Here is a 27,402-nt window from a genome sequence, read left to right as displayed (position 1 = left end):
GTTATATTATATCACGTTTATCTATCAATATTGTTGAAATGAAGATCAAATAGCTGTATGTTGAAATATGTTGAAAAAGTCAAAACTTTACATGGGGTGTACTTACTTTTTCACGTGACTCTACTTGTACATACACCACAGCCTGAAGACTGATGCACATCTCTCAACGGTTTGGTTCTAGAACAGTCACAAGAGAGAAATATACAAAACACTTTCCATTGCAATTTCTCCAAGCATTGTTTCTGGACTTTCGTTATGCCACAAAACCATGCAGGTGCAGCATACTCCAAAGTGGGTCGGACATACTGTATATAATCTGTTTTTAAATCAGAAATAGGGATATTACAACAGTCTCTCCGCTCCTGCCTGGCATGGCTCTGCGGTACTCCGCCGCAAGGCTCCTTCTGCTCAATACCCGCTCCACCCCATCATGCATCTCTGCCATCAAATCAAATGGACTCCTTCGACGACCCAGGTACATTCACCGTGGCTCCGGTCGTAAGTTTGTATATGTACAATCAGGTCGCTCCATCCCCGTCCTCTGGTCGGATCAGCGCACTCCCACTCATCGTCCCAGCGCACCTAATCACGGCAACGCACAAAATCGCACCTCCTGCCTGCGAACCCTGGCTAAATCACCTGAATTCATCCCCGCTGTTCAAAACAACATCAAGCTCACCCTGTTCAACACCCGGTCCCTCAACAACAAATGCCTCATCCTCAACGACTACATCCTGGATAACAAACTGGACTTTCTCTGTCTCACCGAAACCTGGCAACAACCACTGGACTACTACACGCTCAACCTCACCACACCCAATGGATATACCTACGTCAATAAACCACGCTCGGAGGGCCGAGGTGGTGGAATTGCCGTTATCCACCGTCAAGCCATCAGGACCAGCCTCATCCCCATCGCCTCATCCTCATCCTTTGAACACCTGGCTTTTAAACTCTCTGGTCGCACGCAGTCAGTCATGGCTGTCGTCTACCGCCCTCCCAAACCACACCCATTATTCCTGTCTGACTTCTCCTACTTTCTGACCCAGCTATGTTCCCTCTCCCCCTCAATCCTCCTCCTTGGTGATTTCAATATCCACATGGACTCCACTGACTCCACAATAACCACTGACTTTACTGATTTACTCACTTGCTTTAACCTCACTCAACATGTCAACTTTCCTACGCATATCCGTGGTCACATTTTGGACCTTGTCTGCTCCACTGGATGAATTTTGCACCATCTCTCTGGCTCCGACCTCACCCTCTCTGACCACTTAGCCATCACTATGACCATCAACATCCCCACCCCAACACCAAGACATTATCGCACTATCAACTTCCGTAAGCTAAACGCTCTTTCACCTACCTCATTCTCATCCACCCTCTCTGAAAAAATGTCCACTTCTCCCTTCATTGACCTCCACACCCCTTCCGACCTCACTGACTACTACAACCACACTCTCTCCTCCTGCCTTGACCAGCTTGCGCCTGTAAAAACCAAAACAGTTTCTTTCACCCATTCTGCTCCCTGGTTTACCCCTGAACTCCGCCTGATGAAAACTCGTGCTCGCCAACTTGAAAGACTCTGCAATAAAACAGGTCTCACAGTTCACTCCCAAGCCTACAAGGACCACCTACAACACTACAAAGATGCCCTCTCCCACGCCCGCTCCGCCTACTACTCTCAAATTATCCACTCTGGCTCCGGAAACCTAAAAGCACTCTTCTCGACAATAAACAAACTCCTCCGCCCCCTGGACACCACTACCCAGTCATTCACAGTAGACAACTGCATCTCCTTCCTTTCTTTCTTCCAACGCAAAATTGACAACATCTACAACAGCTTGACCACCGCCGCACCCGCTCCCCCTCCAACCACCTGCCCCCCCTTATCCTGCCTTCCCCTGTCTCAATTCTCCCCGGTCTCCCCTACTGACCTCTCTGAACTCCTCATAGGAATGAAAACTGCCACCTGCACTCTTGACCCCATCCCCTCCAGCTTTGTCAAGGCCTCCCTCCCTGCTCTCTCTCCACTTATCATTGCAACAATAAACTCCTCCCTGTCTACAGGCATCGTCCCACCATCCCTCAAAATTGCTGCTGTTACCCCCATTCTAAAAAAACCTGGTCTAAACCCTGACACCCTAAACAACTTCAGACCCATCTCCAACCTACCCTTTCTGTCAAAAGTTTTGGAATGCGCTGTAGCCACTCAACTCAAACATCACCTCTCTGCCAATAACCTGTATGAAACATTCCAATCCGGATTCCGCTCCAACCACAGTACTGAAACTGCTCTCCTCAAAATCACCAACGACCTTCTCCTCTCCTCTGACGCTGGCAACCTCAACATTCTCGTCCTCCTCGACCTCAGCGCTGCCTTTGACACCATCGATCACACCATCCTCCTCACCCGACTTGAATCCACATTTAACGTTACCGGCACTGCCCTCTCTTGGATTAAATCATACCTCTCTGACAGACGCCAGTTCATCTCCATCAATAACTGCAAATCCCCCACTGCTCCCCTCCCCCAAGGTGTCCCCCAAGGTTAAGTTCTTGGCCCCCTCCTCTTCATCCTTTACCTGTCCCCCCTCGGTCACTTAATCCGCCGTCATGGTCTCCAATTCCACTGCTTCGCCGATGACATCCAGCTTTTCATCTCCACCAAGTCCGTCTCCACCGACACCCACTCTATCCTGACAAACTGCATCTCTGAAATAAAATCCTGGCTTCAAATCAACTTCCTCAAACTTAACTGTGATAAATCTGAAATAATCATCATTGGCCCAAAAACGCTCACAAAATCCACCCATAACTTTGCCCTCAACATCGACGGTATCCCAGTATCCACCTCCCCTCTCATCCGGAATCTTGGCGTCATCTTTGACCAAACCCTCTCCTTCGACAAATACACTAAACAGATCACAAAGACAGCCTTCTTTCACCTGAAAAACATCGCCCGTCTCCGCTCATCCCTCTCCTCCACGGCTGCAGAAACCCTCATCCACGCCTTCATCACCTCCCGTCTGGACTACTGCAATAGCCTCCTCTATGGTTCACCCTCAACAATCACCAATAAACTCCAATACATTCAGAACTCCGCTGCCCGTCTACTCACCCATTCCCGGACCCGTGACCACATCACCCCCGTCCTTTACAAGCTTCACTGGCTCCCCATCTCCCAGAGAATCCAGTACAAAATCCTCCTCTTGACCTACAAAGCCCTCCATAACCTGGCCCCATCCTACCTGGCTGACCTCCTCTCCAGACACACTCCCACCCGCAACCTCCGCTATGCTGGTACCAACCTCATGACTCCCCCCATCCAGACCAAATTCAGATCCTGGGGGGACAGGGCCTTCTCCATCGCTGCTCCCACCCTCTGGAACTCACTACCTCACACCATCAGAGACTCCTCCTCACTCACCACATTCAAAACATCACTCAAGACCCACCTGTTCAGCACTGCATTCAACATTCAACCCACAGCATTTAACCCCTGACTATCACTTCTCCCTCTCCCTCCTTTTGCTTTAAATATTTCCCTATTGATTCTTTTCTTTTTGCAATTGTTGTTTTCATGTTTTGTTATGCATTATGTTTTGCACTCTGTCAAAGCGCCTTTGGGCTTCATGAAAAGCGCTATACAAAATAAATGAATTATTATTATTATTATTATTTCAATTGCTGCAAAAAGTAGAGTTTTCTGTTCAAGGTTTTACACATGGCCTTGCCGTGAGTGTCCCATTTCAAGTTTTCTTGCACATAGATGCCTAACAGTTAAACACAATCTGTTTGGTTAATAACTGAGTCTCCAGTTTGAAAACTAAGCACGTCTGCCAGGAGTTTTCAAAAACATGAAATCACAACTTGCCATTTTCTAGGAATAAGCTTCATGTCGTTTTTCGATGACCAATTTTGAAGGCAATCAAGTTGCTGCTGCATAGAACTAAAGGGTGTATGGTAAGTCAATACCCAATTTTAAATTGTTGTAGCAGCTTTATTTATGAACCAATTTTAATGAAACAAAATGTGAGCGATAGAGTATCCAATGATGTTTTAGAACCTTGATGAACCGGAGAAGAGCATAACCAATGCTCTCACTGACATTCCTGAAAACATGTTGCGATTAGCAGTAGCAAATATGCAATTGCGATTAAGGAAATGTGTTGATAGTGCTGGAGCACATGTGGAGGTTTAAAGAGTTGTGCATAAACCTCACTGGACACTCTTTCATTTGCAGTTTGTTTCACCAAAATCGGTTCATAAATAAAACTTCTACAACAATTTAAAATTGGGTATTGACTTATACACTCTGTAGTTTGTTCAATGTCATTGTATGTTTGACACAACGTCATGTCGTCAATACACCTGTATTAGGAAACTGCAGGGTTACCAGAAAGTTATTTATCATGGCTAAGGACCAATTTTTGTGCCTTGCGGAACCCCAGCAATTGTTGTTTCCCATGTGGAAACTTTGCCATTGTTGCGTACAGCCTGGCTTCTGTTGGATTAAAAAAAACTAAAGATCCATGGGATAATGGATGGTCTAATACCGGGGTTAATTAATTTATCAGCAACAATAAGTGGCTAACACGATCAAAGGCTTTAGAGAAGCCAGTGGCAACTAAAACTCAGTAATGTTGAGGTTTATCAGTTCTCTTTAAAATATCATCCACTATTTTAACTAAACGGTGGATTATAGACAAACCCTTAAGATAACCAAATATAATTGTTGATGTCCTCAGATATCCAATTTACACCGAAATCCTCAAAAACGTTGTAAAATAAGCATGTGAGTGAAATTGGATGCAAATCATAAAAAATCGTTGGTTGAGACTTAGGAACCGGTATAATATAAGCAGATTTCCAAATGTCAGGTAATACACCTTCACGGAGTGAGCAATTCAATATTTCAGTAAGGGAAACACAATTAATACGCAAATTCCTTAATAATACAAGGTGAAATACGGTCTTGTCCGAACCACTTGTTAGTATTCAGTTTCTCGAGTTTCTTGAAACCATGCTGTGGAGACACTGAAGGTGGTAGAGCAGCAGAAGGTAGGAAGGTATGCAGGTGACTAAGATAGATTTGCGGAATGTCCTGGGCCACAGAGATGAAACGTTGGTTCATTTCATTGGCTGCATCTTTCGGTGACATCCTTGGAAAAAGTGCAACTTTTTTGGCTGTTATGCCCGGTACGTTTTTATTTGAGGATGTCACTGACAAGGGTTGAGTTAATTTTTTTAATTTTCAACATTGGAGTCGTAGAAAAGTCACTTTGCATACTTTACGAGTTTTGTTATTTTGTTGCATAGCAGTTGCTGTAAAAATGAATTTCCTACTGGAAAAGGCTGTCTTTTTGAAATGAGTGATTCCAATTCTAGTGTAAACCACGGTTTAGCTTTTTTGTGGATAGATATTACTTTAGTTGGGAATATCTATCAATGGCCTTGTGCATTACACACCTCATAGAATATGGAAGTTTTTTTTGTTTCAGTTTTAGCAGCTTCAACCTCACTCCATTTGTGGTTCGTTATCCACTGATCGAAAGCTCATTGATCTGAGTCTGTAACAGGATGGACTAAACGTGTGCAGAGAGAGTTTCACTTCTTGTCGGGTTGTAGAGGTTGCTAAAGAACTGCGTCATGGTCACTCAGACCAAGAGGAGTTCTTGACTTGGGCTCATGGTAATGGTGTTTTAGGTTCAGTGAAATATTGTTCAACACATCTCGGTCTAGTTCAGAAGAAAATAATCTATTCTCACTAATTCAGGAAACAGCAATACTGCTCTTAAGATTGTGCTGTTACTCCAACACAACAAATCTAAGGAGGGATGGCGAGTCTACAATGACACATGGATCTAGATTCTAGAAAGAGGTAGAAACTTTAGTATAAGCTTCATACAAACTTTGAAAGAATTGAGAATTTTTTTCCCATTGGAATTGGGAGGGTGTTGGGATGGTATATTTGGCATATAAGCAACTGGAAGGAGGAGACACTCATTGACAAGCGCATAAATATTTATATTTAAAACTTTAAATTATCATCATTTCAAACTTCAATCCTATATTTTCAAACTTCAATCATATATTTTCAAACTTCAATCCTATATTTTCAAACTTCAATCATATATTTTCAAACTTCAATCCTATATGTTCAAACTTCAATCCTATATGTTCAAACTTCAATCACATATTTTCAAACTTCAATCATACGTACATGTTCAAACTTCAATCATATATTTCCAAACTTCAACCTTATATTTTCAAACTTCAATCATATATTCTCAAACTTCAATCCTATATTTTCAAACTTCAATCCTATATTTTAAAACTTCAATCATATATTTTAAAACTTCAATCATATATTTTCAGACTTCAATCCTATATTTTCAAACTTCAAATCATATATTTTCAAACTTCAATCATACGTATATTTTCAAACTTCAATCATATATTTTCAAACTTCAACCTTATATTTTCAAACTTCAATCCTATATTTTCAAACTTCAATCCTATATTTTCAAACTTCAATCCTATATTTTCAAACTTCAATCATATATTTTCAAACTTCAATCCTATATTTTCAAACTTCAATCATATATTTTCAAACTTCAATCCTATATTTTCAAACTTCAATCCTATATTTTCAAACTTCAATCCTATATTTTCAAACTTCAATCCTATATTTTCAAACTTCAATCATATATTTTAAAACTTCAATCATATATTTTCAGACTTCAATCCTATATTTTCAAACTTCAAATCATATATTTTCAAACTTCAATCATACGTATATTTTCAAACTTCAATCATATATTTTCAAACTTCAACCTTATATTTTCAAACTTCAATCCTATATTTTCAAACATCAATCATATATTTTCAAACTTCAATCATATATTTTCAAACTTCAATCATATATTTTCAAACTTCAACCTTATATTTTCAAACTTCAATCATATATTTTCAAACTTCAATCCTATATTTTCAAACTTCAATCCTATATTTTCAAACTTCAATCATATATTTTCAAACTTCAATCCTATATTTTCAAACTTCAATCATATATTTTCAAACTTCAATCCTATATTTTCAAACTTCAATCATATATGTTCAAACTTCAATCTTATATTTTCAAACGTCAATCCTATATTTTCAAACTTCAATGTAATATTTTCAAACTTCGATCCTATATTTTCAAACTTCGATCCTATATTTTCAAACTTCAATCCTATATTTTCAAACTTCAATCCTATATTCTCAAACTTCAATCTAATAGTTTCAAACTTCAATCTTATATTTTCAAACTTCAATCCTATATTTTCAAACTTCAATCTAATAGTTTCAAACTTCAATCTTATATTTTCAAACTTCAATCCTATATTTTCAAACTTCAATCCTATATTTTCAAACTTCAATCTAATCGTTTCAAACTTCAATCTTATATTTTCAAACTTCAATCCTATATTTTCAAACTTCAATCCTATATAGGTAAAAGTGGGATCAAAATGAAATCTGTCGGATACATGTTGAAGAGTAGTATAAAGGAAAGGCAACTGTCAAAAGCAGTGCATGGAGAGATCGTCCAGCAAAACGTTCAGTGGTATCTTGCATCGAGGTATGTTTGATTAATGAAAGCAAATAAAAATATCCAATCATTGCTGGTTGGCCTGTTTAGCACTCACATCTGACCCCAATACTCATTATGTGGGTGAACATAAGTCTACATCACGCCATATGCATTTGACTAATGTCGACAACTATCTACTTCTTTCTGGTGTTTTGCCTGAAGGCAAGTTCAGTGGCGCAGAGCAGCCCAAAAACAATGATTACATGGGGTGGTTTGCCTTTTCCATCTAGTGGTAGTCAGGAATTTGTAACTTCACAACGGTACCAGCAATAGCTCACCTGTCCTTCACGAAGGACACCATGGTATCGTAAATGTCCAACATCCAATGCTGACAGTTTATGTGGAAGCTCAACTATGGGTCTTAAATTAATATTGTTTTTCAAAAGGTAATAATGACTTTTGCAAAACATAGAATCGTCCAGAATATTCGAAATAGATTTCATCCATAATTATTGAAGCAAATTTTTAACACTTTAGCTTTCATCTGTAATCACGTCTGCATATGTGTGATACTCCCCAGCATTTTGAGCTCGTTAATTAATCGGTGCGAAGAAAGAGAGAATGGAAGAAAGCAAGGTTGATATGCAGTACTAGTGGGAGTAGATTATTTCTTCTGAAGTAGCCTTAGCAAAGATAGTTCATAAATATAGTTCAACACCTAATGCCAAACAGTATCAGGAAGGTTGCACCCACGTCGGGAGTTCTAATCGTACTTAAAGATGCACTTGGCAGGCTCTTTCTCAATTCACCATGGAGAGACATTAATATGGCACACTATTCACAACAAACTTCAGCCAAGGGACATTTATGTTGCCTTTGTGATGTTCATAATTACAATGTTCAAAGACTGCAGTTTAAATTACTGGTAATTTTTATATGTTAGGGCCTGTTCATGGTAATAAACTTTTGCCTTTGTAGCGAAATTAAAACTACTTTATTTCTTAATTTTTATTCTTTAGATTATAAATCTAGAAGAAAAGATGTACTAGAATGTACATCCTTAGGTACAGCAGGATTCCACAAGCTAATGTCTTCCCTTTTCTGCTTCGTTTAAGATGAAATTCTCCCTCCCCAATTCACCACTAACTCACTTCATATCTGTCGAGCCTTATTGTTGGCGACAACACTTTCTGTCATCAGTGGGCGGACACATCAGTTCTTCCTGGCAGGTGGATATAGTAGTGTAAAAACTGTAAGGGTTCTTCCTCTTTGCGTAGACTGATCGAGATTAAAGCTTTGCAGAGAGCTGAAGTTTGCCAGAAAGTGGAATCCACAGGAGAAATAAATCAAAGCTGGTGTTTGTGAGACCAGGACACGTGAATATGTGGAGAAAAACAGTTGAGTTTGTGAAAGACCTTGGAGGGAAGGAACATCAAGCTGGCACCAGCATGACGAGCATGCAGCCAGTGGCCTACAAATGTCAAAGCTTGGATCCTGATTTGAGGGGCCAAGGGAGAGCATGTAAGAGTGCAGCAGAGCTGAGAGCCACACACTGGTCAGGCCCCTACAGGTGCTGCAGCAATCAGTCTGTTCACCTCCTTTTCCCCTTTTCGTTTTGTATTTTAGATTTATCCATCATTTCGACAATTTCGCTTTGTTGTTTTTTAGTCACTATTCCTCAGCATTCACCTCAATCTTTTTTTTGTATACACAGTCGAGACTCATGGAAGAGATAGTATGAGTACACTGAATGGGTCAGGGTGCAACAAGAAAAATGGAATGGTAGAGAGAGGGGAAACATTAACAGCAAAGTCGAACGCCTCGATAGAGGGAAGTTTGAACATACAATGGGTGTGGGGAGGAATGAGGGGAAGGAGAGGATGCATGGTGATGGACAAGATGGATACAGAAGGAAACTCCCAGGAGGGAAAACTGGAAATTTGTAAGGAGGAGGGAGGACTTGGGAAGGAAAAAGGAAGGGGAGAGTGGTTAATGAGAGTATAAAATATCATGGGTGGATTGGGGATGATCTGAGATGGTGGTGAACAGCTGTCTTGAAGGCCTGGAGTGAAGAATGAGATTAAAGATTATGTTAAAGTTGGTACCACAGGTGGGGGGGGGGGGGGGGGGGGTGGGAAGGAATAAATAAATGATTTGATGTGAACAGTGATCCTTGATTTAGGCAGTTTCACGAGAAGGGGGCTGTTGGTTAACCATGTGTGCCCTGCAGAAACCTGAGGAGCAACAAAGCATGGAAAGAGCAAAGTGTGGAAGACTAGAAAGAAGGTGGTAGAAGACAGATAGACCACCAACTTATCTGTGATGGTGAAGTTATAGTCCCATAGACTCAGCTTCATTGTGGGAAATTCCAATGATCTTGTCGGCCTTTGTTTCCACGGTGTCAAGCTGAGCAAGATATGAGGCAGGGGAGCCAGTCCAGAGGAGGGAGCAGTATTCCATCAAGCTGCAGATGAAAAAGCCTTGTAGGTGAATAGGAGTTCAGTTGTGCCAAGGAAGGCTATTGTACGACAGAAGATGCCCAGTTGGTGGCTGACTTTGGAGGCCAACTTAGAAATGTGGTCTGCCCAAGAAAGATCATGACTGATAGTGAGACCCAGGAGTTTGAATGACTGAACTTACTCAAGAAAATTATTAAGAAAATAGATCGGAGGGTTTGCCAGATGGTCTTTTTGGAGAAAGATAGTGAGTGTGAGATTTTTCAGGATGGAAAGACATATTCCAAGTGTTTGACCAGCTTGTGATTTTTCTTCAAGGTCTGAAGAGAGGGAAGAGGATCCTGCCTGTCTGAAGGATGAGGGATGTCACCACAGAGAAGGAGTCACACGGCTCAGATATATATATATATATATATATATATATATATATATATATATTAAATCACAGGGCATTTTATTTCCAATCAGAAAAGAGACAACAACCATTTCAACTTCTGTGTCTTGAAAAATCATGAAGTAGCAAATCAGACAGCCACATTATAATACGGATGTTCAAAATCTGAAAAGTATTTTTTGTTCAGCTTCTTGTTATTAAAAAAATGCCACAGTATGAAAAGTTGCTTTTTGGTATGGTACTTACTAGTTTGTTGTTCCATAACCCTTTGTCTTTGTGAAACCAACTGAAATTGCCACAATCAATGCTGGGAGCCCTAGAAGTGTAAATAAAAATAAAAATAGCACATTTCCCATCAGTTTTAGAATATTTTCTGAGCAAAGCAAAAACATTCACTGGTAAGTCACGAGATACACAGCATTCATATGTTCAAGCTCCTGCACCTTGGTAATATTACCAGATGGCTACTCACCCCATCCAAGGCAGAGGAAGCGTTTCCGCACAATTTTACTGCGCTGCTGACCATTAACTGCCAGGTATGATTGCCAGGCTTCTGTGAGCACCCAGCAAAATGAGGCCAAGAAGAAGAAGTGCAGGAATGCCGCAATCACTGTGCAAATCACCTGCCACGAGGCAACACGAATACTTTTTGTAGATTAATTTATGTGGATTTCTGTTGGGTTTACATTTGGCTGAAGTAATTCCAAGCAAGTCTCAAAAGGTCTGAAGTATCCGATTCCAAAAGACATTACATTGAAAAAAAAAAAATTCATTTGATAAGAGAAGGGAAAATAATATTTTTTCTCATGTTACACCAAAAATTTGAAGCATGGAATGTCTAGTAGTATCTTTGGGAGCAGCAGCAATTGAAAGGAACACACCGTATCCTTTAAGGAATTTTCTAATTTAAATCTGCCATGGGTGAGATGGGCTATGTCTTTCAATTTCTTATTTACCAAGATAGTCATCTTACTATAATTCAGCAAATGTCTGTCCGTCTGTTCCCAGGTACCGCAAAAACGGCTGAACCGATCGCAACGATATTTTGGGTGGGTAATCCTGGGACCCCCTGGAGTAAAATAGGCTATATTGTTTTTCCAATTTCAGCTTCGGTCTCCAGCATTTTCAGGTTTGGACTCCCGTATAACGTTATTGTCCCGCCTGTCCCGGGTACCACAAAAACGGCTGCACCGATCGCAACGATTTCCTGGAACCCCTGCAATAAAATCCTATGATAATTCACCAAAAGAACATGACATGAATATTAAAATCGGCTGAATAGTATTTCATGAACATTTCATTGCGGAATTGAGGAAAATCCTGCCGCCGCGAACCTGCCGCGAATGTGGGAGGGGACACATTACGGCAATGAGCTGGTTTGATAATATCCCAATAAAACCGTCATTTAAAACAGTATTTTGATAAAGTAACAATTGATGATCGGAATTGAGTGAATACAATTACGATTTTGAATTCGTAATTGTATTCACCCAACCGTACGGAACTTCACATGAGGATTTAAATATTTGCTTATGTCACGAATGTGGTTAAAAGTTTATTTTTTATATTAATGCTATATAATTTCTGATTGGAGTTTTGCTGTTTGGAATGAAAATAGAGATATCGAGTTCAACTGAATGACGAAATGCCGTGACGGTTTGTACTTTCTAAATGTGAAATTTGCAGATCGCCTTATGTAGATTCGCCATTGATTAAGTATGGAACAAACGAACCCGTTTGTTTGTGAACGGGTACGTTTTTCATGGAAGTCCTTCACAAACTTGCTGTCCATGTCTGACATGTGACTGAAGGTACTACAGGAATGTGGCATTTTGTTGGTTTCATGCTTTAGCATTCGCCGTTTCTGCATTGTTTGTTTGCTTATGGCCTCCCACCTGTGCGTAGCACGGGAACCTCACTAGTCTTACTATAATTCACCAAATGTCCGTCTGTCCATCTGTTCCCAGGTACCGCAAAAATGGCTGAACCAATCGCAACTAAATTTTGGGTGGGTAATCCTGGGACTCCCTGGAGTAAAATAGGCCATATTGTTTTTCCAATTTTCCAGTTTTTCCAAACACGATGGAATAATATTTACCAATATGAACAGTGATGTGGCTTTTATTGAAATTCTACAAATACTGTTTAGATTTTGATGATTTGCGCATGATATGATTTAAGGGATGTTTATATGAATCGTTTAAAATAAAAAAGCCTTCCATTTCTGATATGTTGCCTTTTAATTGGGCCTCCCGATTGAAGCCCCGCCCTTAGGGCGGGTACCGTTGCTAGGAGCCACAATTCACGAGACCAAAATGAATGTTACGTTGGTGGTAAAGCAGACTCAGTGGCGTAATATGCTCTGTCTAATAGGTCAGCAGTTCAAAACTGACCCCAACATACTCATACTAAAGACTTTAAAATGGTATGTGCTGCTTCCTTGCTGGGCACTCGGCATTTAAAAGGATATGGCACGGACAAACAACCATGGGTTGACAACCATTACATCGGTTTGATGGGCCTAATGGCCCCCCCAATCAAAGTTCCTTATCAGGGAACAACTGGGGGTGGTTTGTGTGCAGCCGACGGCTGCTGGTTGCATAATTTTCTGGGGGCATGGCTGCCACTGATGTAATTCCTCTGGTACTCATTTTGCTGACCCAGAAAGGAAAACAGGCCGAGTTAACCTACCTGGTGTTTATTCAACGGATTGACAGGGGCTCAAAATCAGGACCCGAAGATCTCAAACCAGCCACCTTCACCATTAAGGGATTAATCCAACACCAGGCTTTATAAAAACAACAATAACAACATGCATTTAAAGGCCATTTTCCCTGCTGGAGCGGGGTTAGCCTTGCGTTAACCAGGCTTTATAAGGGAACTCAAAATATGTTTCAACGACATTAGGTATAATTTATTAGCCATACATTTATTAGGGGTCCACATTGTTATTTAGTCATCGATCATGGCTTTCAGAAGGTTCTAGAATACCCGATATAAAGACACAGCAAAACCATGCCCCCAAGGCAGTTGCGACACTACCAGGCAGGGTTGTCTGGACAGCTTTGATGGTTGAATTAGGATGAATGAAACAGCAGGCTAATGTGAAAAATTGACATGTGATCACATTACCATGCAGTCTTCAAAAAGCTTTCTTTATTATGACGATAAAATTTAAGAGCAAAACCAAAATGTAGTAACAAGCGAAGCAAGCAATTGAAGCTTCAAACATTATTGCCATTATCATACCCTAATCTACGCGCAATACTTAACTCCACGCATCAAATGGCAGACTTACAAATGGTGAAACATTTGCATATGTCCTTCATGGCAGCATTAAGCGGTGTATTTCACGGTACCCGGTTTCAAGAAAACGGTACTCAGAATGAAACAAAATGAGGGATTTCAAGGTGTTGTTGGCAGGCAGGGTAATGCAATAAGCTATGGCGATGCTGAGCACGCGTGACTGAAGTGACAGATGATTCAGACGATTAAATACAGCAGTAAAGATTTGATGCAGCTGTTGCCCTGTAGACTGATGTGGTACACTACTGAGCAAGGATGATAGTGGATCCATAACCACTCAGATAGGAGGTGGTGGTGTGTAGTGGGTCAAAATAAAATAAAGAATGAGATCAAAGAGCTATCAGTTAATGCAACTCTAGAGAGTCACGTGATGGTGTCACCCCCAATAAGCCACCACTTGGGTGACAAAGTTGTGACTCATCTTGGAAGTTCACTTTTGAACCAAGGATATTTAAGCTCTTAACTCTGAAATGCAGGCATCAAAAATCCTACAAAAACGCAGCCATTGAGCCTCAGAGGCCCAACGGATGTATTAGTGGAATGTTTTTTTTGTTTTGTTTTATAGTTTTTTCTTTCATATCCTTTTTCAATCCAAGTCGATGCTCATGTATGTGTATTTGCTCAGAAAATGTGAATCATTGATCCTATTAGTTGGAAGAATCCCATACAAGTAATGAATGTTTTTTTTTTGCAAATTTTTTTTTTGTTCTTGGTTTTTCAACTTTTTTTTCTCCAAAAAGTTGAGGCTCATGGAGGAGTATTTGCTCAAAAAATATGATTCACTAATCCTTTTATTTAGAATGTATATGACCACAACTGTCAAAAATCATATACCTATGCAGCCATTGGGCCTCAGAGGCCCCACGAATATATTCGTGTAAAGTTTTAAAATTTTCATATTTTTGTCACTGAATTATTTGTAACCAAGTTATAGGAGCATATAATGAGGCTCATATCAAGAAAATAATGATATAACATAGTAGTACAACAAAATTTATGCGGGGCCTCGAAGGCCCCAGGCCTGCATTCCTGGCGGATTTTCGGGTTACAAGTGAAGAATGAAGATTTTCCCACGAGCCGGAATTTAAAATTTGTTTATGTCACTGAATTTTGTGTAACAACATGAAGGTCGGTGAAAATGAGGCTCATTCCAAAAAAGAATTGTGCAGCATAGTTTGTGCAACAAAAAAAACCGTGTGCGCCTCAGAGGCCAAATCACTGCATTCAAGGGTTAAGATAGAAGCACTTGTTCATGAGATGGCCTGTCATGGTTCCATAATCTCAAATTCTGCAACACAATCGACTGCAACTATATCTGTGGCCAAATTATAGCATGTATCACTCCGCCTTTGGTCTGGTTTGTTTAGCTTGTCCTTCACACAAATCAGGCCATGGCTGGATCTTTAACCACTGTTCTAGTAGTAATCTTTGTACTCCAGCATTGCCAAGCAAAACTCTCAACTTTGGCCAGCTCTGCAAGCCACCTTGATCTATCTCAGCACTTTTGGCACATCGGCTTTCATCACAAACCCATGGGTCCATCAAAAGCATCGCAGTTGCCCCACATTCACGGGCAAATCAGTGAGCTTCTTGTCTGTTCTCCCAGCATAACCCGGTGTCTCAGCATCGTGTGGTGATCACACTTTCCAGACACCAACAGAAAGAATAATTACTATGCCAAATATGTACCATTCAAAATTCAAATCTCCAATTTAACAATATGTGTTAGCTTCCAATCTGCTCGGGACAATCACCTGGATGCATCCAGAGAAGCGGGACTTGCTAATTCCTTTGTCCTCCCTCTCTTTTATCTGTGCCATCTGGCATATAAATGTCTGCCTGCCACGCCACACTGATTCTTATCCAAAACTCTGCCATAATTTTAAATTAAGAAATTATTTTGAACCTCAGACATGCTAAATTGCTATCTCAATTACATCAATACAGTATCACATTAAACATCAATTTTACACCAAACACAGCGAACAAAGTAATCAAGACTATTCTCGACCAGCACAGCAAGCAAATGTCAAAATCGAATGATTCAGATAATTTTGCCATTTAGGTAAGGAACAGCACTCTTGTTTTCTTATTATGAGAACATCTTCATAAACACAATAAAGTGCATGTATAAACGACTCTAGCAACACAAAAGTGATGCATTCCCATCACTGATTTTAATAAACATGTCGATAAATCAGCAAAGTCATCCCAGTTTCAATCAGCTGAACCCAAAATATTTGCTCAAGTTGTAAGTCATATAATATATCAGGTCCCCACAAAAAAGACAAGAAAACCCAAAATTTCATACACCTTGCTCTGCTAATCCCTTGCTTTTGCCATGATCCATCTCACATTTGTGATTTGATCTCCAGAACCCCTTCCTCTGCAGAAACCTGCTTGCTCAACAGGCATTTCTGTGTTGAATGATCTTTTGTAATATATTGTTGCATGTGTGAAATCAAGGCAATTTTGTGGTTATTTGAACATTTTCTTACATCCCTTCTTTGGCAACAGTATGTAGACTGACTGCTTCCACCTTTTAGGCCATGCAGTCCTGCTCCTGATCCATGAACAGATTCAGTGCCTTCAGAAAGTATTCACACCCCTTGACCTTTTCATATTTTGTTGTGTTACAGCCTGAATTTAAAATAAATTAAATTGAAAACAATTGTCACCGATCAACATAAAATACCCCAAAATGACAGTAAAAATATGCTTTAAGAAATTTGTACACATTTATTGAAAATGAAATACAAAAATATCTAATTTACACAAGTATTCAGCCCCCCGAGTCAATACTTCGTAGAAGTGCCTTTGGCAGCGATTACAGCTTCAAGTCCTCTTGGGTATATATGTATCAGCTTTGCACATCTGGATTTGGGGAGTCTCTCCCATTCTTTCTTGCAGATTTTCTCAAGCTCTGCCAAGTTGGATGAGGAGCATCGGTAAACAGCAATCTTCAAGTCTTTCCATAGATTCTCAATGGGATTCAAGTCTGGGCGAATCAAGGATTTTCATGATCTTGATCTGAAGCCATTCCAGTGTTGCTTTGGCTGTATGCTTGGGGTCATTGTCATGTTTCAATGTCAATCTTCGCACAGTCTAAGGTCTTTTACACTCTGAAGCAGGTTCTCCTCAAGGATTTACCTGTATTTGGCCCATTCATTGTTCCCTCTATCCTTTCAAGTCTCCCAGTCCCTGCCGCTGAAAAGCATCCCCATAGCATGATGCTGCCAACACCATGCTTCACCATAGAGTTGAGATTAGATGGGTGATGAGCTGTGCTCAGTTTCCGTCAAACGTAGTACTTTGCATTCAGGTGAAAGAGTTCAATTTACGTCGCATCAGGCCACATGATATTTTGCTTCATACTCTCAGAGTCTTTCATGTGCCTTTTTGCAAACTCCAGGGGTGCTGTCATGTGCCTTTTTGCAAACTCCAGGGGTGCTGTCATGTGCCTTTTTGTAAACTCCAGGGGTGCTGTTATGTGCCTTTTTGCAAACTCCAGGGGTGCTGTTATGTGCCTTTTTGCAAACTCCAGGGGTGCTGTTATGTGCCTTTTTGCAAACTCCAGGGGTGCTGTCATGTGCCTTTTTCTCAGAAGTGGTTTCTGTCTGGCTACTCTCCCATAAAGCCTAGATTTGTGTAAAGTGCTGCAGAGACTGTTGCCATTCCAGCAGGTTCTCCCATCTCAACCAAGGAACTCTGTAGTTACCCTGCACTCACGAAGCGAAAATCAGGGTTAAGCAATCGGTTGCCTGCATACGTGTGGCGTATGTACATGGCATGGCTGCATTTTTAAAACTAATTTTCTCGGCAACCGTTGGTCCGATTGACACCAAATTTTCAACATAGGAACACCTCCACCTCTATTATTTTTTTTATTCATAATTATGACATCATAGGGCACGTGGTAAGGGCATTGTCTTAGAAAAACATTGTACCTCTATATCTCCAAAATCACTCCATGTAAAAAATTGAAACATAGTTCATTGTCAAGTACTCCCCACGGGGAATAAGTGTTGTTAACGTTGACGTCATTGGTGCCTCAATTATGACATCATAATTCAACAGGGACAATACTTAGTCTGATCAGTTTGAAATTTATTGAGCGTAATGTATGCAACAATTATATTAGAGAATGTAAATTTATGATGACATCGCTTACGTGGTCTGGCAGCCATATTGGATTGAAGAAAAAAAAAAACCTTCAAAAACAGAAGAGTTGGCTCGCAACAAGTTGACTGTGTGGGGTAAGTATTCTATGACTTCCATCTAGTTCAGTCAGAGTAGTCATTGGGTTCTTGGTCACCTCCCTGACCAAGGTCCTTCTTGCCCGTTTGCTTAGTTTAGTTGGACAGACAGATCTTGGAAGAGTCTGGGTAGTTCCATATTCTTTCCATTTCTGAAGGATGGAGCTCACTGTGCTCTTGAGAACTTTCAACACTCTAGAAATTGTTTTATACCTTTCTCCAGATCTATGCCTCCTCACAATTCTATCTCAGAGTTCAATTATATCTCAAATGGAGAATCTTTGAGAATAAATGTGAACCATAAAGTATGACAATAAGTACGATTGGAGAAGTTTGACAATATCAAGATTGTCCGGAGTTACAGACTCTTGAAGGAATCATTTCGTTGGCTGCCGAATCTGGTGTAAGATGACCTGGATCAACCTATGATGAGCAATACACCGAATCCCCTCCAACAATTGTCCGTGGTGCTGCAATTCTATGCAAGTGCATCATTTAGATTGGATGTTGGAGATATCTGTGGTGTTTCATCAGCCAATCAGCTGTTTCGACGCACACAACAAAACATTTGGATGTTCGAGATATGTGCAGTGTTTCACAAGCTAATCGGCTGTTTAGATGTGCACAACTAATCGGCTGTTTAGTTCCCTTCATAAATTGCTATCGAAACAGGCGATTAGTTGTGCGCGTACACCGATGCTTTTGTCAGCGTTTAAAGGAAAGGCGTGAGTTAGCTAGACACTCGCTAAGCGCCTTTGATAAATTAGGGCCATAATATTATATATATATATATATATATATATATATATATATATATATAATCGGGAGATTAAATCAAACGCGGACGTAGCTTCAGGACGGTCGATCTTTAATTTTCAACAAGCTTTCGACCAACAAAGGTCTTCTTCCTAGTCGTCCCCAAGTTCAACGGAACGGATTAATAGCATTTCAATTCATTTTAATGGGGAAATTTAATTTGAGAAACGAGCAAATTGAGTTACGAGCTCGGTCACAGAACGAATTAAACTCGTAAGTCAAGGTTTCACTGTATATATATATATATATATATATATATATATATATATATATATACAGTGATCCCTCGTTTATCGCAGGGGTTACGTTCCAGAACCCCCCGCGATAGACGAAAATCCACGAAGTAGCGACCATATTTTTATTTTATTATTTATATATATTTTAAAGCTTTATGACCCTCCCCACACTCTTATTAACCTTTCCCACACTCTTATTAACCTTTCCCATACTCTTATAAACACTTCCTATTCTCTTAAACACTTTTTACACTCTTAAACATACGTAATTTTAACAACATATAAAATTCTAATGGGTACTCATCATTGAAGATACTGTAGCGACCCATGGGTCCCCCAAGCGAGACCTGCATCAGAATCTCCTTGCTCCAGCCGGTGACGTCACCGGCGGGGATCCGCGGTGCAAGAGTGGCTGGTCACGTGACCACCAAAGCGTGCCGCGCGTGCGGGTATAATCAGCTACACCTGTTGATCACGTGACCACCGAAGCACGCCATGCTTGAGAGGCGTGGCTTTCGGTTTCGGTTTCTGGTTGTGCTTTATAATGCAGCCCGATAAACGGGCTTTTCAGTGTTCCCGAGTTGGTTTTGAGAATAAATATCTTCTCGGACGAGTTTGTGTCTTGCCCGTCATTTCGTCCGTATCAAGCAAGAGCCCCGGCTCTTCAATACTACAACTTGCGTGATGAAGATGATGATGAATTAGCTGTGCAGTACTGATGACGATGAAGGTGATGACGATGATGAATGTACTGCACAGCCAGAAAGAGCATTACAGTTACCCATTACGTGGGTAACTAGCGCAAGTGGAAGCTGCCGCATCTGCGTTTTCCATACGCACGACTCTTTGTCTCTTTGTCTACCCTTCTACTGTACACTATGTACAGTATTTTATTTCTTGTAATATGTTTTAATTACTGTATTTTTCTTATTTTTTTACGTTTTTTAATTTTTTAGGCTAGAAAATGCTTATTTTACCACAAAAATATTTAAAATAATAGTATATAAAAATACATTTATACTGCAAAATCCCGCGATATAGCGAAAAATCCGCGATATAATTTTACATATACTAGCGAGAAAAACCCGCGATGTACCGAAGCCATGAAAAGTGAACCGCGATATAGCGAGGGACGACTGTATATATATATATATATATATATATATATATATATATATATATATATATATATATATATATATATATATATATACGTATATATGTATTCTGTTATGTGTTGTAGTGTTTTAACCAGTGCGGCAGCTACATTCAAGTGTGAGGTGTGCACAGAGAGAGAGCTGCAGATGGAGGAAATGTTGAGTTGGATATTGGAGACGGTGTGAAGTTGGAAGGTGTGAAAACATTTCACTATCTAGGAGACATGCTGAATGGAGAAGGTGGATCAGACTCGGCAACGGTTGCAAGAGTGTGAAGTGCATGGAAGAAGTTTCAGGAACCGAGTGGTGTGCTGACGAGGAGGGGAGTGTCGTTGAAGCTGAAGGGAAAGGTGTATGCTGCATGTGTGAGAAGTGTTATGATTTATGGGAGTGAGACATGGGTAATGAACGTAGAGCAGCAACGAAGGCTGGAAAGGGTGGAAATGCGAATGGTTCGGTGGATGTGTGGAGTATCGTTGAGAGAGAGGAAGACAAATGATGAATTGCGAAAGATGATGGGAATAGAGCCTGTGATGGATGCTGTGAAGAGAAACAGGTTGAGATGGTTTGGTCATGTGTTGAGGAAGGATGAAAGTGACTGGTTGAGAAGAGTGATGGAAATGAATGTAGAAGGAAGTAGAGGACGGGGAAGACTGAGAAAGACTTGGCTAAAGGTGGTGGAAGAAGAAATGCGGGCAAGCGGGTTAACAAGGGGAGATTCAGAAAATAGGGCAAAATGGAGAAGATTGTCATGGGGCCCGCAAGACTAACACCAGCTCTAGGAGGGAAAATGGCCTTAAAATGCCTGTTGTTGTGGTTGTTGTTGTTTAGTAGTGTTGTTCAACTTCAGAAAACAAAACTACATATAATCTCCTGTATAAGAAATACATCAAATGAATTCACAAGTACAATTCAAGTCTTGACAGGAACTAATTTCGACTATCATAAGAAACATGGTTGTTGAAAAACTGAGAAATAGTTGGTTCACTGTATTTTTAAAGTGCTGTAAAAGGATGGATTTGCCCTGGAAAAAAAAAAAACCCATGACATCTATATGAGGAGAGACACTTTAAACAGTCCAACTTTGCACTGCAGTGTTGTTCGAAGAGAAATGCTCAGCATTTAAACTCAAATCTGCCTCGTAAATAAAGCGAAAGGAGTGTGTGAATAGAAGATGTTCAAGGAGATAGTGTGGGGAATTCCAGGGAACGTGAGGGCTTTGTCATCAAATCCCCAGGTTCGCAAAATACAAATCGACATTTTGAAAATCCAGAAACAACTGTAATTAATTTGACACGCTAGTCTTTGAGAGTGTGAGTTAAAATAGTGTCAAGGCTAAGCAGGAACATTGCGGCACAAAGTCATTAGTGGATTCACAGTGATTATCAACATGTTTATTGTTAGAAACTTGAGCCTTCAGTCTAACAACAACAACACAACATGCATTTTAAGGCCATTTTCCCTGCTAGAGCGGGGGTTAGCAGTCCAAAAGAGGCGTTTTATCCCAGGTGACAGTCATGTTGCATCTCCTAAGACTGGCGGACGAGATTGAAGAGAAAGAGAGAGAGAGCCAACAGCGGAACAAAAAATCAAGGAATGAACGAACAGGAAAAGAGGAGCAGGAAGAGGGAAGGAAACACTAAACGAATAAGTAATAAGGTTGGGTTGGTTCATGGGGGTAATAAAGATTATATGTCAGAATTATAGGGATGATAAGAGATTGCGGTCAGAGACGGTCTTAGTGATTCTGGGGCTTTGGGCAAAATTAAAGGATGCCCCCCAGACCTCCAACACCCTCATCATTCCCACCCGACCCACTGAACAACATTAAAGCGCCCATTTTTACAATGCTTGTTCCTTCATTAACATACCGCAGCTTGTGATTTACCTTTATTCTCTTCTCCAATATTCACCAAAACAATGCAGAAAATATAGCGCCATTAATTAAAAAATTAAATTAATATTATAATAGGAATGAATTGTCTCGAGATTAATTTGACATCTCAGTGTCGGTGCATTATATTGGCTTTGAAAAACAACATACTCTATCTCTGACTCGGAAAACATGGGGTTAGTAAGGTTGAATTGGTTTTACCTGTTAGCCCGAACGTTACAGCTGCTGCCAGCGCTGCTGCTTCATTGTCGGTTTTACTTTTGAAGAAATTAGTAACTTTTTGTAAACTTTCATGTAATTTCTTCTTTGCTGTTATTATTTTTTTCGTTTTTCTGCCCTACTTGGATAATTTAGTTTCATACCATCTGACCAACTTTAACGAGGTAGGCCGCAAAATAGCATCAACTCAATTGAAGATGTGTGTGTCATTTCAGATTTTTATTTTGTACACCGCACCTTTCCTATGCCATCTCCAGGCGCTGCGTAACGTCATTGCCGGGCACCGAAGGGGGCTCGGCAGTGACAGCACCCTGAAAGGGAGTACTAAGTTTTCACTCTGGTTGTTTTCTTGTTTTCTTTCTTGTTTGTCCGGGAGATATCTCAGCCATCCTTCGAGCTAGGAAGCTGAAATTTCGGCACAATAGTGAGCAAGTACTTTGTCAAAAACACTATTTTTTGTTTTTTGATTAATCAATTAATTGAGGAGTTATTTAATTATTAGCGATTAATTAAGTACTTATTTAATCTTACTATAATTCATCAAATGTCCGTCTGTCTGTCTGTTCAATGGTACCGTAAAAACTGCTGAACCGATCGCAAAGATATTGTTGTGGATATGAGGATTGTGTTTTTTAAAATTGCTTTATTCTGGACCCTCCTGCCTCCAGTCTGTGTATAAAGGTCAAAGGTCGTTCCGTAGTTATTTCATAAGCACTCACGTTAGCCAATCATAGATTTCCCCCTTGTTGACAGTTATTTCCTTATTCTGTGTATTGGGCTAAGGATTTGTCTTCCATTAATTGACACTCCATTGCACCGAATTCAAATAAATAGATCCCCTTTTATTCCCATTCCCAAAGCCTTTCCTGCCTGCAAACCGCATTTGCTGCAGCTGTGGGTTGCTGTTTTCACCGCGACTCCATTACGCACGAGGTAACCTCGGAGAAGAAAGGTGTGTCCCCACCTCGTCATAGAAGGGAGGAGTGAGTCAGCCCCACTCAACCAACCAAGAACAAGGGGTTGGACTTGGAGAGGGTGTGGAGAGAAACATCGAGTAGGTTCGCGAAGGTTCAAGGGCGTGGCATATATAACCCGCACGACGACGCCCCCAAGAGAGACGCGCAAGGAGAGAGAAATACGTGCGACGATCGCGCAGGCAGGAGATCGGAGAGAAAGACGCGTCAGACGATTTGGAAAGAAGGGGAGGACCAAAAGAGCCCGAGGCGTGCAGCGACAACCAGCCCCTGCCACGTGCAACGAGATACGTGTGCCGACGTCGCCCTGCTCGCTCCCAGCCTGACAAGGACCGGCTTGCTGTGCGCCCTGCCAAGCCTTCCAGCTTGTGTTTCGACCTTCTCCCTCCAGCAAAAACCAACCTGCAATTTCCCCATTCGTGTACGTGAGTTTGTTCTGTGTGTCTTGTCCCTGGGTTAATTAAGACTGTTAATAGGTAAGCTAACGATTTCACTGTGTCACCTGCTTTTTCCATTTCCCTGTATATAACCTTGACTGCTCCTTTTGCTTTAGGGTGTGTAAATAATAAATCATGTTATTCCTCCGTACGTCTTCTTCTTCCTCTTCACATTCGGTCGCTTTAGAGGTTTCCATATTGAATATCTGTGGCGCGATTTTGGCCAACGTTCAGGAATCGGGTTAGTCGGGGTAGCTGTTCGGGTGCGGCGGCCATCCGCTCGGCCAATTAACATCCTAGCCGCGTCCGTAACAATTGGTGCCTGGGAGTGAGATTCGGACCTGGAGCGCGAACCACGCGCTCAAAATTACAGGTGGCCCAAAATTTAGTTTTATTTAACATCTTAAATTTGAAAATCGTGCCATGGCTGGTCAAGGTGATCGGATGCAGGTGGGGGAAATAGAAGAGGGGTTAGGGGTAACCCAGGACCGGAGGGAAGAAATGGTGGAGGAGAATAATGAGGAGGTGGTTGAGGAGGTTTCAGGCGCGCAAAATGGCGCCCACGCGCACGTGGTTGCAGAGGAACAAAATGGCGGCGCCGCGGGGGTCGAGCCCGCGGTGGCGGCTGGAGCCGCTGTGTCAATCGGGTTTGATTTTAGGTTATTCCTGACCCAAATGGATGCAAAGATGGATAGAATGAGGGACGAAGCAAGGGGTACTAGTGAGCAATTAAGAGACGGGTTAAACAATATGGGAAATAAATTTGAGGGGTTGGACAATAAATTTGAAGGGTTAGACAATGGGATAAAAGAGGTGAAGAATGGGTTAATGGGGTTGGAAAATACAATGGACGACAAATTGCGGGAAGTAGGGGAGCAATCCGCCCGGGAAATCAAGCGGATGGGGAACCAGATAGAGGAGGTGAAAATCGGGTTGGAAGGTAAACTGGATGCTCAGAGGGATGAATTGGGACAGATGAGGGCGGCATCTACTAAAGAGATGGAGGAGGTGGAGGAGATGGAGGAGATGGAGGAGATGGAGGAGATGAAGGAGGAAATACGACGAGGTGTAAGCGAGGAGGTCTCGGGGGTACGCGAGGAGGTAAAGCGAGGTGAGAAGCGTATGGAGAAAGAGATGAGGAATAATACGGCTAGGTTACAAGGGGGCATAGAGGACCTGACGCAGGAGGTGGAACAGCTGACGGTGGGACAGACGGAATTAGTGGAGCAGGTACAAAAGAACACTGCGGTACTAGGAGGGTTAAAGGCGACACAAAAAGACATCAAGAACGACTTGATAGCGACGAAGAGGGAATGTCAGATGGTACGTGAGGGACTGACAACGAGGCTGGACGAGGTGACGGAGGCAATGGAGACAAAGGACCGAGAGGTGAGGACGCACATAGAAACGGTCAAGGTGGCGTTAGAGGACGAAATTGAGGAGACGCACCGGGAAATAAAAGAGGTGAAGCAAAGTTAGAGGAAGTGGAAGAGGGGGTGAGTGAAATTAAGAAGAGACGGAGGGAAACTAAGAGGGAGATAAAGGAGGAAGTAATGGAATATGTGCAAGGTCGGGGCTCAAATCGTGATGGTGTGCTCACTAACCAAATAAAGAGTTTGCAGGTGGCAGAGGAGGTGCGAAGACGAGGTGCCAAGGTGAGTGGCGATATATTCGGAAATGTACATGATGTGAGGGGAGCTTCAATCGGCTTGGGGGTTGGTTTAGATCCGGGTGTTCGTGAGAGGCCGTTGGTGAAGTGTGCGACAGGTACGGAGTACGAGAGAGGAGGTGTGCGAGAATGTCCGACTCTGGGGTGTGTGAGGAAAAAGTGGGCGCCAAGGAGTGAGTGTGCTGTCGAGAGTGAGTTGGTCGTAGCGCGTGTGCGGGGGGGGCACATGGAAGCGCGTCGTGGGGAGTGTTACAGAGGATGTAACGAGAGAGTGCACACCTGTGGTGAGTGTTACAGAGGATGTAACGAGAGAGTGCACACCTGTGGTGAGTGTTACAGAGGATGTAACGAGAGAGTGCACACCTGTGGTGAGTGTTACGGAGGGTGTAACGGGAGAGTGTGCGCAAGAGGATGCGCGAGAAAGGTGTGTAATGGACGGGGGCATGAGGAAAGAGTGCACTGGCGAGAGTAAGGGTGAGTGCGCGACCGAGTGTGGAGGTGAGAGTAGTGAGAGTGACACGGAGCATGAGTTGGTTGTGGCAGGTGAGAGAGGATGTACACCTGGAATGGAAGGATGCACACCTGGATTGGTAGAGCGCATATGGGAATGCACGCTGGAGTTGGTAGTGAGGCACGTGGTTGGGTGTGCAAGTGAGAGCACACCTGTGGTTGTCACAGAGGAGGTGACCTGAGGAGGGAGCGCGAAGAGGTGTGTTGGTGAGGTGTGCGAACGACGAGTGTGTGCAAAGGTGTGCGGTGGTCAGGTGTGTGACAAAGTCTGTAAGCGGAATGATTGTACCTGGGTGTGTCAGGGAAGGTGCAATGACAAAGAGCATAGAGACGGCTGGATGTATGAGCAGGGAACGGGCTGCGGGGTGTAAGCATGCGAATGGAGCATCGACGCGAACCGGGTTAGCGGTTAGAGCGACGTATAGCCGAATCGGGCCCTCGGTGCCTGCCGGGCAGCTTTGCGTGCCGCGGGGATCCACGGGGATTGTGACCGCGGCGGTTTCGAAAGAACCACCGTACGGGATCCATGCCGGGCCGCGCTTTGAACGGCCGCATTCGTGCTCCACTAAGCGGAGCGGGGGCGGCCCGGTAGGAAGGGTCGTCACGACAACCCTTTGTGGTTGAGGCGTTCCGGCAGGGCGAGATCGGGCCATTGGACGGCTCTGTGCCGAGATGGTGCGTGGGATCTCGGCCCGGGTAAACCTCCTTCCCTGCACCGAGTGCCGGACGGATCCAGCCGCCGGCACCAAGCAACCCGCATTCATTGCTCGGCTGTGCAAAGCCGAGCTTTAGAAATGAATTGGCGCACCGAGAGGCTTAAGTGAGTCGACGTGTGATGAGGATAGTGTTTTGGACCCGAAATTGAAAAAAAAAGCAAAATTTGATGGTTGGCAAAGGATTGGCAGATTGATGATTGGTAATGGTAGAGTGATTGGCAAATTTTTAATTAGCTGGAATTTGGTGTGCAAAATTGGTAGTGAGAGATACCCGATGTGGTGGGATGGCAACTCTGCCATCTCTCACAGCGGGGGCAAAGGAGCACTAGACTTATGGGGTTTGGCAGTGAAAACTAGCCCGGGAGGGTTAGGATAATGATAGGGATCTAGAGAAGATGACAATAGGTAACGTTAAGATTAGGTAGTGACAATGATACCGGTAGTGGGGATGCAGGTAGATTCGTTTGGATGATAATGACGTGGTATGTGCTTAGTTTAAAAGGAAGACCGGGAGCACTAAGTTAGCAGGGCAACAGGTAGTTCAGATGATGCCGTGTGTGTGGTTAAAAGGTGTGATTGCACAGGTGTGCAACTGAACAGGTGTATGGAGCAGTGTATGAGGGAGTGATGGTGATGTGTGTTGTGTTGACCCAAATGGTCCAGGGAGGAAGGAGGGTGCAGGTGGCACCAGGTGTGATTGCACAAGTGTGCAACAACAGGTGAATGGAGAACAGGTGTATGGAATAAATGGTCTGGAGTATATGGAGTATTGGAATGGAT

The 27,402-nt window shown here is 42.2% G+C and overlaps 1 protein-coding gene across 1 annotated transcript in view; it reads right to left on the bottom strand.

The window, feature by feature from the left end:
• LOC137436117 (adhesion G protein-coupled receptor B3) overlaps positions 1–27,402 on the bottom strand; it is a 999,412-nt gene that overhangs the window by 101,906 nt on the left and 870,104 nt on the right. Inside the window, exons 17-18 of the mRNA XM_078786591.1 lie at positions 10,905–11,055; positions 10,679–10,748 (exon numbers count right to left, since the gene is read on the bottom strand). Coding sequence (XP_078642717.1) covers positions 10,679–10,748; positions 10,905–11,055 — 221 coding nt within the window. The remainder of the gene's footprint in view (positions 1–10,678; positions 10,749–10,904; positions 11,056–27,402) is intronic.

The sequence above is a fragment of the Myxine glutinosa genome, chromosome 11, assembly GCF_964187855.1.
Source record: "Myxine glutinosa chromosome 11, kmMyxGlut1.1, whole genome shotgun sequence".
Lineage (NCBI taxonomy): Eukaryota > Metazoa > Chordata > Myxini > Myxiniformes > Myxinidae > Myxine > Myxine glutinosa.
Note: the sequence above shows the minus strand (reverse complement) of the source record. Positions and strands in the feature narration are given on the sequence as shown.